General features: G+C 61.4%; 2 protein-coding genes across 14 annotated transcripts in view; both read left to right on the top strand.

The window, feature by feature from the left end:
* LOC109282729 (protein KRBA1) overlaps positions 1 to 11,317 on the top strand; it is a 43,208-nt gene extending 31,891 nt beyond the window's left edge. For 10 of the 13 annotated variants that reach the window (XM_059729380.1, XM_059729385.1, XM_059729386.1 and 7 more), the window contains 10 exons: positions 347 to 505; positions 2,104 to 2,283; positions 2,451 to 2,708; positions 2,805 to 2,966; positions 3,258 to 3,383; positions 4,262 to 4,402; positions 4,667 to 4,795; positions 5,971 to 6,144; positions 8,463 to 8,645; positions 9,631 to 11,317. In XM_059729380.1, the coding sequence (XP_059585363.1) occupies positions 347 to 505; positions 2,104 to 2,283; positions 2,451 to 2,708; positions 2,805 to 2,966; positions 3,258 to 3,383; positions 4,262 to 4,402; positions 4,667 to 4,795; positions 5,971 to 6,144; positions 8,463 to 8,645; positions 9,631 to 10,520 (2,402 nt within the window). In that variant the 3' untranslated portion in view covers positions 10,521 to 11,317. The remainder of the gene's footprint in view (positions 1 to 346; positions 506 to 2,103; positions 2,284 to 2,450; positions 2,709 to 2,804; positions 2,967 to 3,257; positions 3,384 to 4,261; positions 4,403 to 4,666; positions 4,796 to 5,970; positions 6,145 to 8,462; positions 8,646 to 9,630) is intronic. The other 3 variants (XM_019485636.2, XM_059729387.1, XM_059729382.1) reach the window with 3 other exon arrangements.
* Positions 11,318 to 12,883: 1,566 nt separating this feature from the next.
* LOC102568660 (zinc finger protein 135) overlaps positions 12,884 to 15,123 on the top strand; it is a 32,267-nt gene continuing 30,027 nt past the window's right edge. The window contains exon 1 of the mRNA XM_059729401.1: positions 12,884 to 13,142. Coding sequence (XP_059585384.1) covers positions 13,119 to 13,142 — 24 coding nt within the window. The 5' untranslated portion in view covers positions 12,884 to 13,118. The remainder of the gene's footprint in view (positions 13,143 to 15,123) is intronic.

The following is a 15,123-nucleotide window of genomic DNA, read 5'->3' on the forward strand; positions in this document are numbered from 1 at the left end:
GAGCTCATTGCTCCTTGTCCTGTCATCTGAAGACAGTCCAGGTCCATCCTCCTTTGCACCCCACTTCAGGGAGGTGAAGGCTGCTATTCAATCCCCCTCGGTCTTCCCTTCTGCAGACTAAATAAGCCCATTTCCCTCAGCCTCTCCTCACCAGTCATGTCTCCCAGCACCCGAATCATTTTCATTGCCCTCCACTGGACTCTCTCCAATGTGACCACATCCTTTCTGTAGTGGGGGGGCCCACAGCTGGACACAGGACTCCGTGTCCCTGGTCGAGCAGGGGCAACAGCCCCACAGGCCTCCCAGCTCTCCCAGCCTTGCACTGATGTCGATTTTGTTGCTTTAGTTAAGATCGAAGCTCTTCCAGAGAGTTCCCGTCTCCACGGCCCGGGGAGCTCTGAGAAAGAAGTGCCGCATTATCCCAGCAAGCCGGCTTCCTGCAGTGTGGAAGGAGACCTGGGGCTGAGGCCAGCGGATGCTGGAGCCTGGCACTCGTACGTGGACGGTGAGTCCCTGACCCTTGCAGCTGGGTTTAACTCTGTGCTGAGGATGATGCATCAGTTCAAGCGCGTGCAGGTGGACGGCTGTGTTGTGCTGGGCAGCGCTGGGGTCCAAAGCACACCATGTCCTTCATTTTGCCCTTGGCCAGGCACACGCACACTCACTCCAGCTCCCTGCTTGTACCTCCTTCCCTGCTAGCCTCTAGAAAGAGCCCAGATCTTCCTTCTAGAGGGTGAAGGGCAATGAGGTGGTGCAGCAGGGCTCGGGTGTGGAAGGAGCTCCTTCAAAGTGCCCGGGGACCAGGCAGGGGAGGCGCTGGGGCTCAGCTGCCCCGCTTAGTGCATTATGTGTGGCTGACCTAGTTACGCAGGCTGAAGGCCATCCCGGCCATGTGTCTGTCCGGTGGCTCCCGAGCATGCCCTTTGGGCAGCCTGTTCCCGTCCGTGCTGGACCACACTCACAGCACATCTCGAACTTAAATTCCTCTGCTGCAGCTCGAGGCCGTTGCTGCTAGTCCAGTCCCCTACGGCCACAGAGAAAAGCCCATCTCCATCCTCTGCGTCATCACTCTTCGGGGAGTTGCAGACTATTATCAACTCCCCCCCAAGTCTTCTTTTCTCTTCTCCAGATTAAATAACCCAAGCTCTCGCAGCCTGTCCTCATCAATCTCGCCTCTCGGGCCCCTAATCATCTATGTTGCTCTGAGCTGGAAGAATAGGTCCGCGTCCTTCGTGAAGCGTGGGGCCCGGGACGGTGGCTCTGCGCTCCCAGCCTGCAGTACAGGGGCCCGGGGCAGCTGCTCTTCCATGTTTCCCTGTCCTCTGCCTTTCTCTGGTATCAGGCCATCAAAGCAGCAGCTGCTCGCTGCTATCAGCGAGGCATGCCAGTCCGAACAGAGCAGGGAACAAAAGGTCCTTGCAATGCTCACAGCGGTCGTGCCTTTCTCAGCACCTCCCAAGAGTCTGGATCTGACCCTGCCCTGCTCCGCTCCAGATTGCCTCCGGCTTCCTCTCTCCAGCTGTTCGGCTCCGCTCTTCTTGGCTCTCCAGCAGGGCTGAGCGCATGTCCTTAGGATACACGGGATAGATGCTGCCATGGGCAGACCTACGATTTGCAAAGGGGGGCATCCCACATAGCTCAGCACATATTTTTGTCCAGGTACAAAGGAACTAGAAGCTTTGCTAATAGGCTGGGGGCCTAGGGAGGGATTTTCCAGTTTAAGATTGAAGCAAAAACCAATGTTGCAATGAGTTAAAAACTGCCTGCAGGGCTGAGAAAGGGGAGCTACCAGGAGCAACAAACAGATGGCAACTTTGCAAAGCGAAGGCTAGCTTGATTAGCAGACTATCAAGACCATGTGCGTTGCTCCAAAGGGCGTATTCCCCCTCCTGTAACGGCAGTGCAGGTGTCTCCTGTTAGGTAGGCTGGAGGACACTCATCCCCGTGTCTTCTGGCCCCGTCCCCAGTGGTGGCAGAGTCTCATTTCCCTTCCTCGCATGGCTGGAGAGCAGGCCGGCGAGGCTGGGGTACTTCAGGGGGCCTGGCGAGATGCAAGGGAAGCTCAGAGGTGCAAGGCGGGGGCTGACTCATCTCTGGCTAAAGCAGGAGCAGCCACGGAGGACACGCCACCGCTCCGGGGCCTGGAGAACTGCCTCAAGGACATCCCTGTGCCTCGGCCCAGATGTCCCAATGCAGCAGCTGGCCCCTTACGAGCCAGCCTGGCCCAGGCGGACGTGGAGCAGCGGAGGGCAGCGCCGTGGCCCTGGGGAGCGAGTGCAGGAGGTAGGATGGGGGGATGGATGGGCATTGGGGATGCGGATGTGTTTGTGGGGGAGACCGGGGCTGAGGGGAGCAGGGAGGGATGGGGCGAGAGGCCTGGGGGACCTTAGTGCCCCCTATTTAATTTTGCAATTTAATCTTGCAACTATTTAATAATGCAACTCCCCCAGCCCAGGCGGCCTCTCCCATCACCTGGGCTCCTCCCTGTGCCCTGGAGATGCACCGGCTTGGCCCTGACGCTGGGGGCTCTGGCCTTGCTCCCCCAGCAGCAGGGGATGAGTGTCCCCTGCTCCGCGGCCTGATAAGCAGCTGGACGGAGGTGCCTGTCTGCGGACCCAGCACCTCCAGCACCGCCTCCGCCGGCAGCACCGAGACGGAGCCCGACCCACGGAGCCCCGGGATCGGCATGTGGAGTCGGTGCCACAACGGTGAGCCAGAGCCAGGGTGGTGCAGCAGTCTCCTGCCATCCCTTCACACCGGTCGCTGTGTCCCGTGGCACGTGGCCACCTCTTCTCCCTCCACAGGCGCCAGCCCCCAGAGCTCCCCTCTGCAGGGGCTGCAGAACTGCCTGAGGGACCTCGCCGCCCCCGCGGGCTGCACCGCCAGCCCCCCGGCTGCGAACGGGCCTGCCGGCCGTGGGGTGCAGAGGAAGCCGAAGCCCTGGCTGTGCACGCTGGATGCTGCAGGTAGGAGGAGAGCAGGGGCTGCGCCTTCTCTGCATCCTTATCCTGTCTCAGGCTCCCTTGGTGGCTCTGCTCGGGGCTGCTGTAGGGACCAGGGGGGTCACAGGAGCGTGTTAACGAATGGGGCTCGGGTAGGACAGGGGGGCATCCGCTCCTCCTGCACCTGCCCCAGGGACTAGGGGCCAACGGGGCTGCACGGAAGGGGAAAAGTGGTGCATCTGCAGGGGCGGGGGTGGATGGAGCCTCTCCTGCCCCCGAGCCCAGGCTGGTTTTGTGCATCTTGTTTTACCGCAGACGCAGCCCCCAAGCACTCCCCCCTGCATGGCCTGGAAAACTGCCTCAGGGACCTTGTGAGCGAGGGACGGTCTGGCTCCAGCAACGGTGACGTGCCGAAGCCCGAGATGTGGGCTCCGCAGGAAGGTAAGGCCGAGGGGGTGTGCCATCGCACACCCAGGTGCAGAGGGTGGGGTGACCCCGAATAGCAGGCCCAGCCTGGCTGCAATAGGAAGCTTATAAGGGGTAGGATGGCCCTAAGACCTCCCTGCATTATTCAGTGTCCGGTTCCACGGCTCTGATTTCTGGAGGGCTTGGGGAGACCCTGAAGGATGCTCTGGAGCTAGAGCCGCAGCAGCAGCACGTGGTCCGCTTGGAAGTGCGCATGTCGCAGCGCTGCAGAGAGCGGACCAGGAGAGGCTGAGATCACTAGGAACATTTAGCTCGGAGACAAAGCAATTAAGCGGGGACATGACAGCAGTCCTCAAGTACCGGACTGGCTGCCTTAGAGAAGAGGGGGAACAACCACTCTCCCTTGCTGCAGAGAGCCGGACCCGTAGCAATGGCTGCAAATAGCAGCAGTGTGCATTTAGCTTAGATCTTCCTTGCTGCCAGGGGAGCAGTGGGATCTCTTGCCCTGGAGGTTTCCCCGAGGAGGCTGGAGAAGCCCGGCTGGGGATGGTTTGGGAGCAGCATCCTGCATCCATGCAGGGCTTGGACCAGGCGAGCTGCGAGGTCCCTCCCAGCCCTGTGGCTCTAGGGAGCGCAGGGACCCGGTCTGACTCCACTGGGCGCCCAGAGTGGTGCCAGCCATGAGGCCCAGACCCCATCGTGTTTTGCATTCATTGCAGCCTCGGGCAGCGTGTGCACTCGCAGCACATGGAGCTGTTTGGGGGAGACACCTGTGAGCAACTTGGGACACGCGGACCCTCCGGCCAGCCGCTGGTGCTGCGGGGCAGGGGGCCGGAGGGGTGGGCACAGCCAGCCCTGCCCCTGCAGCCTCCCCCTTCATGTCTCTGTTGCAGAGATCGGGTACGAGATGGCAGCTGGCAGCCCCTGCCCTGGCCCAGAGGGACCTCCCACCGCCAGCCCCGCACGCCGTGAGGCACCATCCAGCCCTGCGCAGGGGGAAGAGGATACCTCCACGAGGGGCACAGTGGCTCGGGGTGAGTGGGGCTGGCCAGCCCTCGTCTCCCAGCATGAGGGAACCTCCCATGAATCCCGTTCCCACCGCCCCAGTGGGAGCTGCCACACAGCAGCCTCTGACCTGGTTCCAGCAACCCTGGGAGCACGACGGCCCCGCAGAGCCCTCTCCCTGCATCCCCCGCTGCCCACACCAGCCACGGGACATGCACCCCTGAGCTGGGGAGCGACCAGCCTTGCCTGGTAGCAGCAAGCTTTGGAGCTGGTTTGTGTTTTGCTTAAAACAGAGGCAGCCGCAAGCAATGGCCCGAAGAGCTGGGTGGAGGACAGTGCTGTGCACAGCCCCCATTGCTCCAGCACGGAGGACCAGGAGCTGAGAAGGTTGGAGCTGGGAGCCGGGAGATGCTGCAGAGGAGGTGAGAGGAGGGGCTGGCTGCTGGAGGAGCCGGCTCCAGGCACCCAAGTGCAAGGCAGAGCAAGTGCTCAGGAGGGGCTTGGTGTCCGCACAGGGCACTAAAGGCCAAGGGGAGCTGCTGGCGCTCAGCCTGGGTGTAATTGGGGATGGGCAAGAGTCAGGGCATAAACTGTGGGGGTAGAGGGGTGAGGCGCAGCTGGCCTTGGCACTTGCAGAGCTTCCCTTAGCCACAGGCATCGTAACATCAGAGCTGCCACGTACTGGGTCAGACCCCAGTCTCCTGTGTCACACGCGGGCAGAGAGCGGAGGCTGGAAGGGAGAGTGACCTGGGCACGATCAGGGTTTCCCCCTCTTCCTCTCTCCCTTGCAGCCTTCAGCATTGAAGGTCCAGCAACTTGTGACGTAGAGGCTGTGCCCCCCACACCCGTGCTTAAATAGCTACCGATGCCCCTTTCCTCTAAAACGTGTCCAGTCCCTTTGTGAATCTGGCTGGACGCTCAGCTTCCAGCACATCTGGTGGAGATGAGTCCCCACTTGAAAGCGGTGCTGGGCGACCAAGAACTGCCTTGTGTTCATTTTAAACTGACGGCCTGATCCTTTAATTTTGTGCCCCCCTCCATTCTTGTCTGGTGAGAGGCAGTCAGTAATAAATCCCTAGTGACTTTCTCTTCACCACTGAATACTTTGTAAACCCTTTTCTTGTCCTCCTGCCAGGCACCTCTTACCTAAACTGACCAGCTCTGGCCTCGTTAGTCTCTTCTCCTAGGGAAGCCCCTCCATAGCCCTTGTCGTCCTTGCAGCCCTTTTCTGCACCTTCTTTAGCTCATCTCTCTCCTTTCTGAGGTGCGGGGACCAGAGCTGGGCACAGCGTTCAAGATGTGGATGCACCGTGGATTTACAAGGGGGCATGATGATACTTTCAGCATTTGCTCAAGCACAAGACTTAGCCTGGGGCATTAGAGGGGGGGTCTCAGGGATGACACATGGGATCTCTAGGGCTAGAAACTGGCCTGGGTGTTGTGGGGCTAGCAGAGGAAGGGGGGAAGCACCAGGGAGCCCTGGCATGCTGGGATGGAGCCGGGAGCCAAAGGTGGGGAGGTCCAGGACAAGATGGAGCATGACCCCTCTCCTGGCCACGTGTAGATGATGGAGCAGTGATAGTCTTTGTCTCCGCAGAAGCGACGAGGGAGACCTCCCCACTCCATAGCTTGCTGGGCTGTCTCAAGGAGATCCGCACCGCGGGGCCATCTCCCTCCCACGCACCAGACAGCAGCTCATCTGCTCACGGCACCCGGTGCAACAGGGCCCAGGAGAGAATGGGCAGCAGGGCCGGGACCCCGTCTGGCGAGGGTGAGCGGCTCTGATGCAGCTCAGGCTTTGGGATTGCCAGGAGAGTGGAGAGGCTGTGCCTCCGTGCCTGCACCAGGGACACGCTCCAGGCAGCACGCTGGCTGTCGGTGTGGGCCGGAGCCATAGGCAGGATGGGTGCGTGGGGTACATGCTGTAGGGATGCATGTGCCCTCAGCGGAGAGGAAGGTGGAAAAATGTGTGCAACCAAAGCAGGTTACAGCCCGAGGGAAGTGCTGGGTCTCCCCGAGCAGCCAGTTGCACCCTGTGCTCTGCTCCGAATCACAGGATCCTAGACACCGGGGGCTGGAAGGGACCGCAGGAGGGCACATCTAGTCCGACCCCCTGCTCCAAGCAGGACCAGCCCCAACTACATCATCCCAGCCAGGGCTTTATTTATTGAGGTCTTCAAAAACCTCCAAGGATGGAGAGTCTACAACCTCTCCAAGTAGCCTGTTCCAGAGCTTTACTCCCCGCCTCATAAGGAAGTTTTTCCTACTATCCAACCTCAACTTCCCGTGCTGCAATGTGAGCCCATTGCTCCTTGTCCTGCCATCTGCCCGCACTGAGAACAGTCCAGCTCCGTCCTCTTTGCAACCCCCCTGCAGGGAGATGAAGGCTGCTATTAAGCCCTCCCTTCAGTCTCCTTTTCTCTAGACTAAATCAGCCCAGTTCTCATAGTCTTTCCTCACAAGTCCTGTCCCACAGCCACCAAACCATTTTGCTGCCCTCTGTTGGACTCTCTCCAATGTGTCCACCTCCTTTCTGTCGTGGGGGGCCCACAACTGGACACCGGACTCCAGATGTGGCCTCTCCCGTGCTGAATAGAGGGGAAGGATCTGCTGGTAATGCTCCTCCCAGTGCAGCCCAGGATGCCGGTAGCCTTCTTGGCACCAAGGGCACACTGCTGGTTCATACCCATCTTATTGTCCACGGTCACCCCCAGGTCCTTTTTTGCAGAGCTGCTGCCCAGCACCTCAGCCCCCAAATTGTACTGATGCATGGGGTTGTTCTGTCCTAAGTGCAGGACTTTGCACTTGTCCTTATTGGACCTCGTGATACTTCTTTTGGTCCAATCTTCCAATTTGTTGAGAAGGGAGAGGATGCCAGCCCCAGGGGAGAGGCAGCCAGCGCAGAAACACTCATGACCAGAGCAGGAGCGGGAGCAGGGTTCCCATGTGGACCTGGCCCTCAGAGGATGTGGTTGCAAGTGGGTTTCTTGCCCTGGCGAGACCAGTGTCTGGACAAACAGGCTGAGATTTCCACCCAGGCTAGAGAAGAGTGGATGCCTTGCTGGCATTGCCCTGGCCAGGGGCTGGCACGGCCTGTCCGGCATGGGTCATCCTTGTCTAATTCTGCCTTGTCATATATAATGTTGCCTGTCCCCACCAGAGACATGTCCATGGGGTAACCCCTGAGGATGTGTTCAAGGGAAGTGATTCTTCCCCTGTGTTTTCACTGGGGAGCCCCCCCCCCTAATGCTGGGCCCTGGATGATTTGGAAAGAATCCAGTTCAGAGTAACAAAAATTATTTGGGGCCTGGGAAGCAAGACTGATGAGGACAGGCTGAAGGGGTGATTTAGTCAGGAGAAGGGGAGAGTGAGGGGGGATTTGTAGTCTGCAAACCCCTGAAGGGCGGTGACGGAGATGGGCTTTTCTTTGTGGCTGTAGGGGACAGGACAAGGAGCAACGGCCTCAAGCTGCAGCAGGGGAAACTGAGGCTGGAGATGAGGAGGGACTTTCTGACCCTGAGGGTGGTCCAGCACTGAAACAGGCTGCATGGAGCAGCTGTGGAGTCTCCATCCTAGGAAGTTTTCAAGAGCAGTTGGACAGACACTTGGTTGGGATGGTTTTGAGCAGGGGGCTGGATTAGATGTGATCCCCTGAGGTCCCTTCCAGCTGGATTTTCCTATGACCCTATGAGATTCCCTGCTCCGACCACCCCTACCCGCTCTGAGGGTAACCCAGTACGGACGGCCAGGTTTCAGCCTGTGCATTTCCATGTGCCAGAGGACACTGGGCTTTCCCGGGAGCTCCCTGGGAACAGCATTGTTGGGTCCTTGGCAGAACATTGCTATGTTTCCCAGTCACCCCCTTTCCCTGCAAAAAAGAGCAAACCTTTGGCCCAGGCAGACACTAGCTATTCAGGTGCCAGGACACCTCCTCCCCTGGACGCTGCCTTTGGTTGGACAGAAAACAGCGGTGTCCTCTAGACAAATGGTTTCCTGCAGGAATAAGGCTTCTTTGGATCCGGTGATGACTCGGTCGCGTAGCGCTCACGGGCAGGTGGGGCCTGTCTTTAATGTGGACTTTCTCTGCAGTCCTTCCATCAGAAGTGGGCCCTGCGGACGCCCCTCGCTACAGCGCAGCATCCTGTGCCGAGAGACCACCTGGAAATGAAGCCGGTTGCTCTGACGCGCAATGCGGCATGTCTGCCGGCAGCGCTCAGGTCCGCGGGTGTCTCAGGAGACCGGAGAAGGGCTCGAAGAGACCGCATCCTGCAGGTGAGGGCATCGCTTTGCTCCTGCAGCAGGTCTGAAACTGCACTTCTGTTTGAGTGCCTTGATTCTCCCCGGTGCTGAGCTCCCGGTGCCCGCGCCCTCTGAATCGGGCCTGCATTTAGGAGCCTGAGGGTATTGCTGTACTGCCCCTGTAGCCTGAACTCACCCCTAAACAAAGGTGTACACTTGTGCTAAGCAGGTTCTTGGCTTGTGATCTGCTCAGCTCTTGCAAACTCAGCCGAGGTTTGGCCCAGTCAGTTGGTGGGTGGGAGCCATTAAGGGAAAAGAGGAGTGAGTCCGTCCTGAGCTGCGGCCCCAGCACAGTGCTTGGAGATGCTTGGAGAGGTCAGATAGAAACTGAGACTCTGGTGCCGTTACTAAATCCCTGGGACTTGGTAGGAGTGGAGGTCAACAAGCCCCAAAGTCGATCATGACCCCTTGAAACAGGCCTCCAGGGACCCTGTTATGATAAGAGGAAAAGTACAGCAGGGAAGGTCTGCAGTCGAGCGGGATGGCTACAGGAGAGGGAGCAGCTAGAGGAGGCTGAAGCAACGGGGGACAGGCCTGCAAGTCCCTGCTGGGGAGCTGGCTGCAGGGCAATAGCCAACAGGGAGGAGGCAACCCCAGGTCCAGTCCTTTGTACCTGCCTCTGCAGCATAGTTGTCTCTCACCTCCTTTGCTGCCTGTCCTAACCGCTGCATGGTGGTGCTGGGTGATGTTAAATATTCACTGCCTGTCACCTGGGGCAGCGTCAGCATGGTGCAGACGGTGCTCGGGGTCCTCGTTGCTGTGTGGTGCTATCGGAGCGGGCAGGGGGCCTGAACTGACCCTTTGCCCTGCTCCCACTCTCTCCGGAGGTGCCACAGGGCAGCAGCAACGCAGGCAGCAATTTCTGGTTGTGCGGGGCTGGGACGGACAGCACGGGAGACATGCCGATGGTCGTGGCTTTGCTGTGCATGCTCAGAGCTTCCTGTTCTCTGCCTTGCAGCCCAGGGGGATGCTGCTCGGCTCCCGAGGTCCAGCTCCCGCGGTCCTGATGCCTCTGAGCAGCAGACGGAGGCAGAGTGGGACACGTCCCCCAAGAAGCAGTGCCCCACCGCAGCCCCCAGCGAGTCCTGCAGCTGCGAGAGCCACACGCCGCAGGTCTTCCAGGTGGAAACCGGTCACTTCCAAGCCGTCCTCTCGGAGAAGCTGGACCGAATCTCCGAGGATGTCGCCACCCTCTGCAGGGATGTCTCGAGCATGCGGCGCCGCATGGCGCGGCTGGAGCAGGAGGCGCGGGGCTGGGCCCGGGAGGCCACCGCCCTCCGGAAAGGCAGCCAGGGCCTGAGCAAGACCCTCAGGCGGCTGGAGCACCGCTGTCGCGCGCTGGAGACCCGCGCCCGGCGCAACAACCTGAGGCTGCTGGGGCTGCCCGAGGGCACGGAGGGTGGGGATGCCATTGCCTTCCTACAGACGGCCTTGCCCGGGATGCTTGGGCTGCCCGCTGATGTCCCGGCCCTGGAGATCGAGAGCGCGCGCCGCGTGCCTGGGGGGACGCGCTGCGACCCCGCTGCCACCGCCCGGCCCCGGGCGCTCGTGTTCCGGCTGCTGCGCTTGGCGGACAAGGCGGCCGTCCTGCGGGCAGTGAGGAAGCGCGTGGAGCCGCTGGTCTGGGGCGGCACACGGGTGGCCATCTTCCCCGACGTCTGTCCCAAGCTGTCCCGGAGGAGGAGAGCCCGGCACACGGCTGGCGGGCACATCTGGCGGGCGGCAGAGCTCCGTGTCAGCCCTCGGCCCTCCGGCTGCCCACGAGGACGGCGGGAGCTGCTGCCTGGCCCCATGGCGGGCACCTGGGACAGAGAGGAGAGGGAGGGCAGGGACCCGTCTGGGCACTGAATGTGGACTCGGCCTCACTCGCTCAGCTTAGCCCCGCTTTGACGGGTGCCTCTGCTCTGCGGGGAGACGGCAGGCCTGGCCGGCAGGGCTTGGGGCGCACCAGCCCCAGAGTTTCAGCCTGCCGCCAGCGCTTCGATTCCCGGGTGCCTGGGCTCTGCCCCTGCAGCTCAGAGCCCCCTGCCACGTGCTCTCAGCAGCTTGGACACGGCGGTCTTGGGGTTATCAGGCAGATCGTGGTACTTGTGTGCCGATCTCTCATTCGTGAGCTGCTCAGGGGGTGGCCGTGAGCGCTGGTCTCGCCCTGGGGGTCGTGTCTGTCACCCTGACAAGCCCCCTCGTCCGCTGTCTCCTGCGTAGATCTCCACAGCTGCATTTTTCCACCATGGCCCCGTGACTTGGCTGCAATCCCTGACAGGGCCGTGGGGCCTCTCGTCTGCCCTGGGCAGGGCAGCGCCTGGAGCCTTTGGAGAAGGGGCTTAACCTCACACCTGCCTTTCAGCCTCCCTTCCCCCTACCCCGTCTTGCACCTTACTGCACCCAGCCCTGCTCTTACACCCGTCATCCCAGGGCGCACTCGGGCTCCGCACCCCTGCTCCTCCCCGCCCGTGCCCCGCGCTCTCCCGGGGGTTGCAGGTGTGGCTCCCCTGCAAGGAGCATGCAGCAGCGGGGAGCGGGGCTGTGCATCCTCAGGGATCTCTGTGTCCGTGCTCTGTCCTGCTGGTGCCGGTGGCTGTCACTGCTCCCCCAGGCTCTCCGCACCTTGCATTGTTCAGCCACATTAAACCTTGGTTTGCAAAGCGGCTTTGTCCTTTGTCTGTTCCCTGCCTGGTCTGAACGTCCTGCCCCCTGCTCTACAAGCTCAATAAGCCAGAAATTGTGCTCCGACACGGGGTAGTCCTAGCTGCTCCATTGACTCCAGGAGCGATGGGGAAATTCCCCAGGCAGCTCCGTGCCAGGAGGACCAGGACCCCTGATTCAAAAAGGGATCAGACGTGCTTGGAGGAAAGGGACATCGGTCGCTATTGAGCAGGGAGTGGGGGGCACAGCCTCCAAATCAGAACTGGGGGAGAGCTCAGGGAGGGGGAAGCGGCTGAGACGGGCTCTCAGCAAAACGTTGCTGTTAGAGCAGGGGGCCGGTGTCGGGAGGGGGCTCTACACGGCAAGGAGAAGTTGGACAGCCCCTGGTTGGGATGATCTCGGTGCAGGATGCCTGTGCTCTGCTATGGGGGTTTCTGCTACAATTATTCGGGTGTTTTTAAGGCTCCCTCAGAGGTGCTGTTGCAGCCAGGCTGGGGCTGTGCCAATGCCCCTGCTGGGATCAACCCCCCTGTGCTCAGGATCAGACCAATGTCATATTTGGGAGGAATTTTACCCCAGACTGGGGGGCTTGCCTTCCTCTGTAGCAAGGCACAACCTCCCTTGAGCGCATATTACCAACCTTTGACGGGCATTTTGGCAGCCGCGGCCCCTTGCTTTCCCTGGGGCACCGTCGGGTGTGATGTTGTGTCAGGATGACTGCTGAGAGGTTAGAGACTGGGTTTGTCTGGGCTGGTTTGGACAGGGCTGATCCTGCCTCAGGCAGGGGTTGGACTCGACGTGAACTCTGCAGGTCCCTGCCAGCCCCGCTGCCCTAGGGTTTCAGGGCAGGGTGTCTGCAGCGCTTGGTGCCAGCACCCAGTGGGAGCACGGCCTGGCGCTTGCTCGTCCAGGCCTTTCAGACAGCCGTGGACTTGTGCCCTGCTCCTTCCACGCCGGGTGCTGGGAGAGAACCGGAGCTGATGGGCCGCTGGACGTTTCCCCCCTGCTCCCCAGGCAGCTCCCACGCGCTGATGGTGCTAGCCTTTCCCACGCGTCCCCTTCGCCCTGAATCGTGCCCGCGAGCAAGCAGAGGCAGAGCCTGCACGGCCAGGGTAGCTCTTGCTGCCCCGGGGTGCGGAGCTAGGAGCCTGCGGGGGCCAGGGGATTTCCCGGGCCTCTCCCTTGCAGCCCCCATCGTTGGAGGTGGAGGCAGGTCTGATGCAGAGGCCGTGCCCCTCGCCCCTGTGGTCCGAAGCTCCTGGTGCTGCTTTCCTCCAAGCACGCGTCTAATCCCCGTGTGAACGGCTGAACTCCCCGCTTCCCCCACATCTGGGGACGAGTCCCCACGTTAATGCCACGCCGGGGGACCAAGTGCTGCCTGGCGTTGGCTTTCAACTGCCCGCCTGCGCCTTCTATGCGGTGACGCCTCGTTTTTTGTCGGGTGCCAACAATAAACCCCCGGGGACTTCTCCTGTCCGCCCCCCCACGGATCTCTTTCCACCCCCGCCTGGCCTTGCGAGTCTCTGCAGAGGGGAGCCCTCGTCTCTGCCCCGTCTCTAGCCCCGCTCCCTGCGGGACCCGCACCCAGGGGGCAGCCGCCCGCGCACCCCCCGCCGCCGCCTTCGCCCCCGGCTGCAGCCCGGCTCCCCGGACCTGCCCGACAGCACGGAGCGCCGGCCCGGACCGAGCCGGGGCACGCGGCTTTGCACGGCCCCTGGGCACGCTCGTGTGCCCCGCCTCCGGCTCCCGGCAGGCCCCGCGCCCGGCTCGCGGGGCGTCGCTCCGGAGTCACTCCGCAGCATGGCCCGGCCCGGCCCGGCCCAGGTAGGAGTGCCGCCGCATCCCCGCGCCCGGCCGGTGCCAGGGGCCGCCCCGCAGGGGGCGCTGCCGCTCGGCTTTCCGCTCCCTGTCCTGCCCTGACAATCCGCTCTCTGCTCCCTGCCTTCTCTCCCGCTCTGCTTTCTGCTCCCTACCTTCTCTCCCACTTTGTTTTCTGCTCCCTGCCCTGCCAGTCCGTTTTCTGCTCCCTGCCTTCTCTCCCACTCTGCTTTCCGCTCCCTGCCAGTCTGCTTTCTGCTCCTTGCCTTCTCTCCCACTCTGCTTTCCGCTCCCTGCCAGTCTGCTTTCTGCTCCTTGCCTTCTCTCCCACTCTGCTTTCCGCTCCCTACCTTCTCTCCCACTTTGTTTTCTGCTCCCTGCCCTGCCAGTCCGTTTTCTGCTCCCTGCCTTCTCTCCCACTCTGCTTTCCGCTCCCTGCCAGTCTGCTTTCTGCTCCTTGCCTTCTCTCCCACTCTGCTTTCTGCTCCCTGCCAGTCTGCTTTCTGCTCCCTACCTTCTCTCCCACTCTGCTTTCCGCTCCCTGCCAGTCTGCTTTCTGCTCCCTACCTTCTCTCCCACTTTGTTTTCTGCTCCCTGCCCTGCCACTCTGCTTTCTGCTCCTTGCGTTCTCTCCCACTCTGCTTTCTGCTCCCTGCCTTCTCTCCCACTCTGCTTTCTGCTCCCTGCCCTGCCAGTCCTCTTTCTGCTCCCTGCCTTCTCTCCCACTCTGCTTTCTGCTCCCTGCCCTGCGCTCCTCTGCCTCCAGCAGAGCTTCCCTGTGCTCCTCTGCTGCTCTGCTTTTTGCTCCATGCTCCCTGCTGGATCTGCTGCTCTGCCCCCTCCCTGATGTGCCCCAGGCCAGCTGCCCCCGTCCCGTCCCGTCCCCATGCGCGGTGTGGAAGGGGATGGGGACAGGGACGGGGACGGCTGTTCGCCGCCTGTCTCTCCGCAGGGGTGTGTTCGGTTGTTGCCCTGGATGGACGGCCCCGAGTGGACAGCCCGGCTGCACGCAGGAGGTTTCGCGCTGTCCTTGGTTTGAGGTCACAGACGCCGCCGTGGGCACTTCCCCAGGCTGCTGTGTTGGGGTGGGCACGGCCCCCAGCAGAGGTGGCGCAGTGGCGGGACGCGGGGTTTCCTGCAAGCGGATGATGTGCAGCCCCCAGCTCCCCATCCAGCCTGTTGTGTGCCGCTGATCATTTAACTCAGGGTCAGGGCTCAGAGGGCTGCTAATAAGAGTTGTATTGGTTTTCCTTCTAGCAGTTTAAATACTCCTCCCTTCTCCTCCCACCCCCTCCGAGCTCTTCAGATACCTGGAGTCTTCCCTGAAACGCCACGCGAATGGGACCGGGATTTCCAGAGGGGAGGGAGGGAAACCTCAGGATGCTCCAATCTGACTTGTGCATCTCCAGCCAGGGCACAGACCTACCTTCGTCCTCCGCTGCTCTGGCAAGGGCAGTGCCGTGATCCTCTGGGACATGTGGAAAGCCCTCAGACAGCCTGAATGCTGGAGAGGAGTGTGGGCACCTCGCACCTCTCTGAGAGCCGTTGTGTGAGATCCCGGCCCTCTGGCAGAGTCCTGAGGTCTTTCCAGGAGTCTGGATTCACCTGCTTTTCTGGGCGCTCTGCAGGCAGCCAGGGCTGCAGAGATTTCATAGATTTCATAGACATTAGGGCCGGAAGAGACCTCGGAAGATCATCGAGTCCAGCCCCCCGCCCAAAGGGCAGGAAGTCAGCTGGGGTCATAGGATCCCAGCAAGATCCTATGAGATGCCCGGCACTGAGTTGGCATCTTGCTTTCTTCTGCCTGGACTGACCCGTCCTTTCACAGGTTCATCAATGCTCGGGTCAGGAGGGACCTCGACAGATCATCCAGTCCGACCCCCTGCCTGGGCAGCAAAAAGGGCTGGGGTCAGATGCCCCCAGCCAGATGCATACCCAGCCTTCTCTTAGAGACCCCCAAGGAGGGGAGAGCACCACCTCCCTTGGC

This window comes from Alligator mississippiensis, chromosome 5, assembly GCF_030867095.1.
Source record: "Alligator mississippiensis isolate rAllMis1 chromosome 5, rAllMis1, whole genome shotgun sequence".
In the NCBI taxonomy this organism is placed as follows: domain Eukaryota; kingdom Metazoa; phylum Chordata; order Crocodylia; family Alligatoridae; genus Alligator; species Alligator mississippiensis.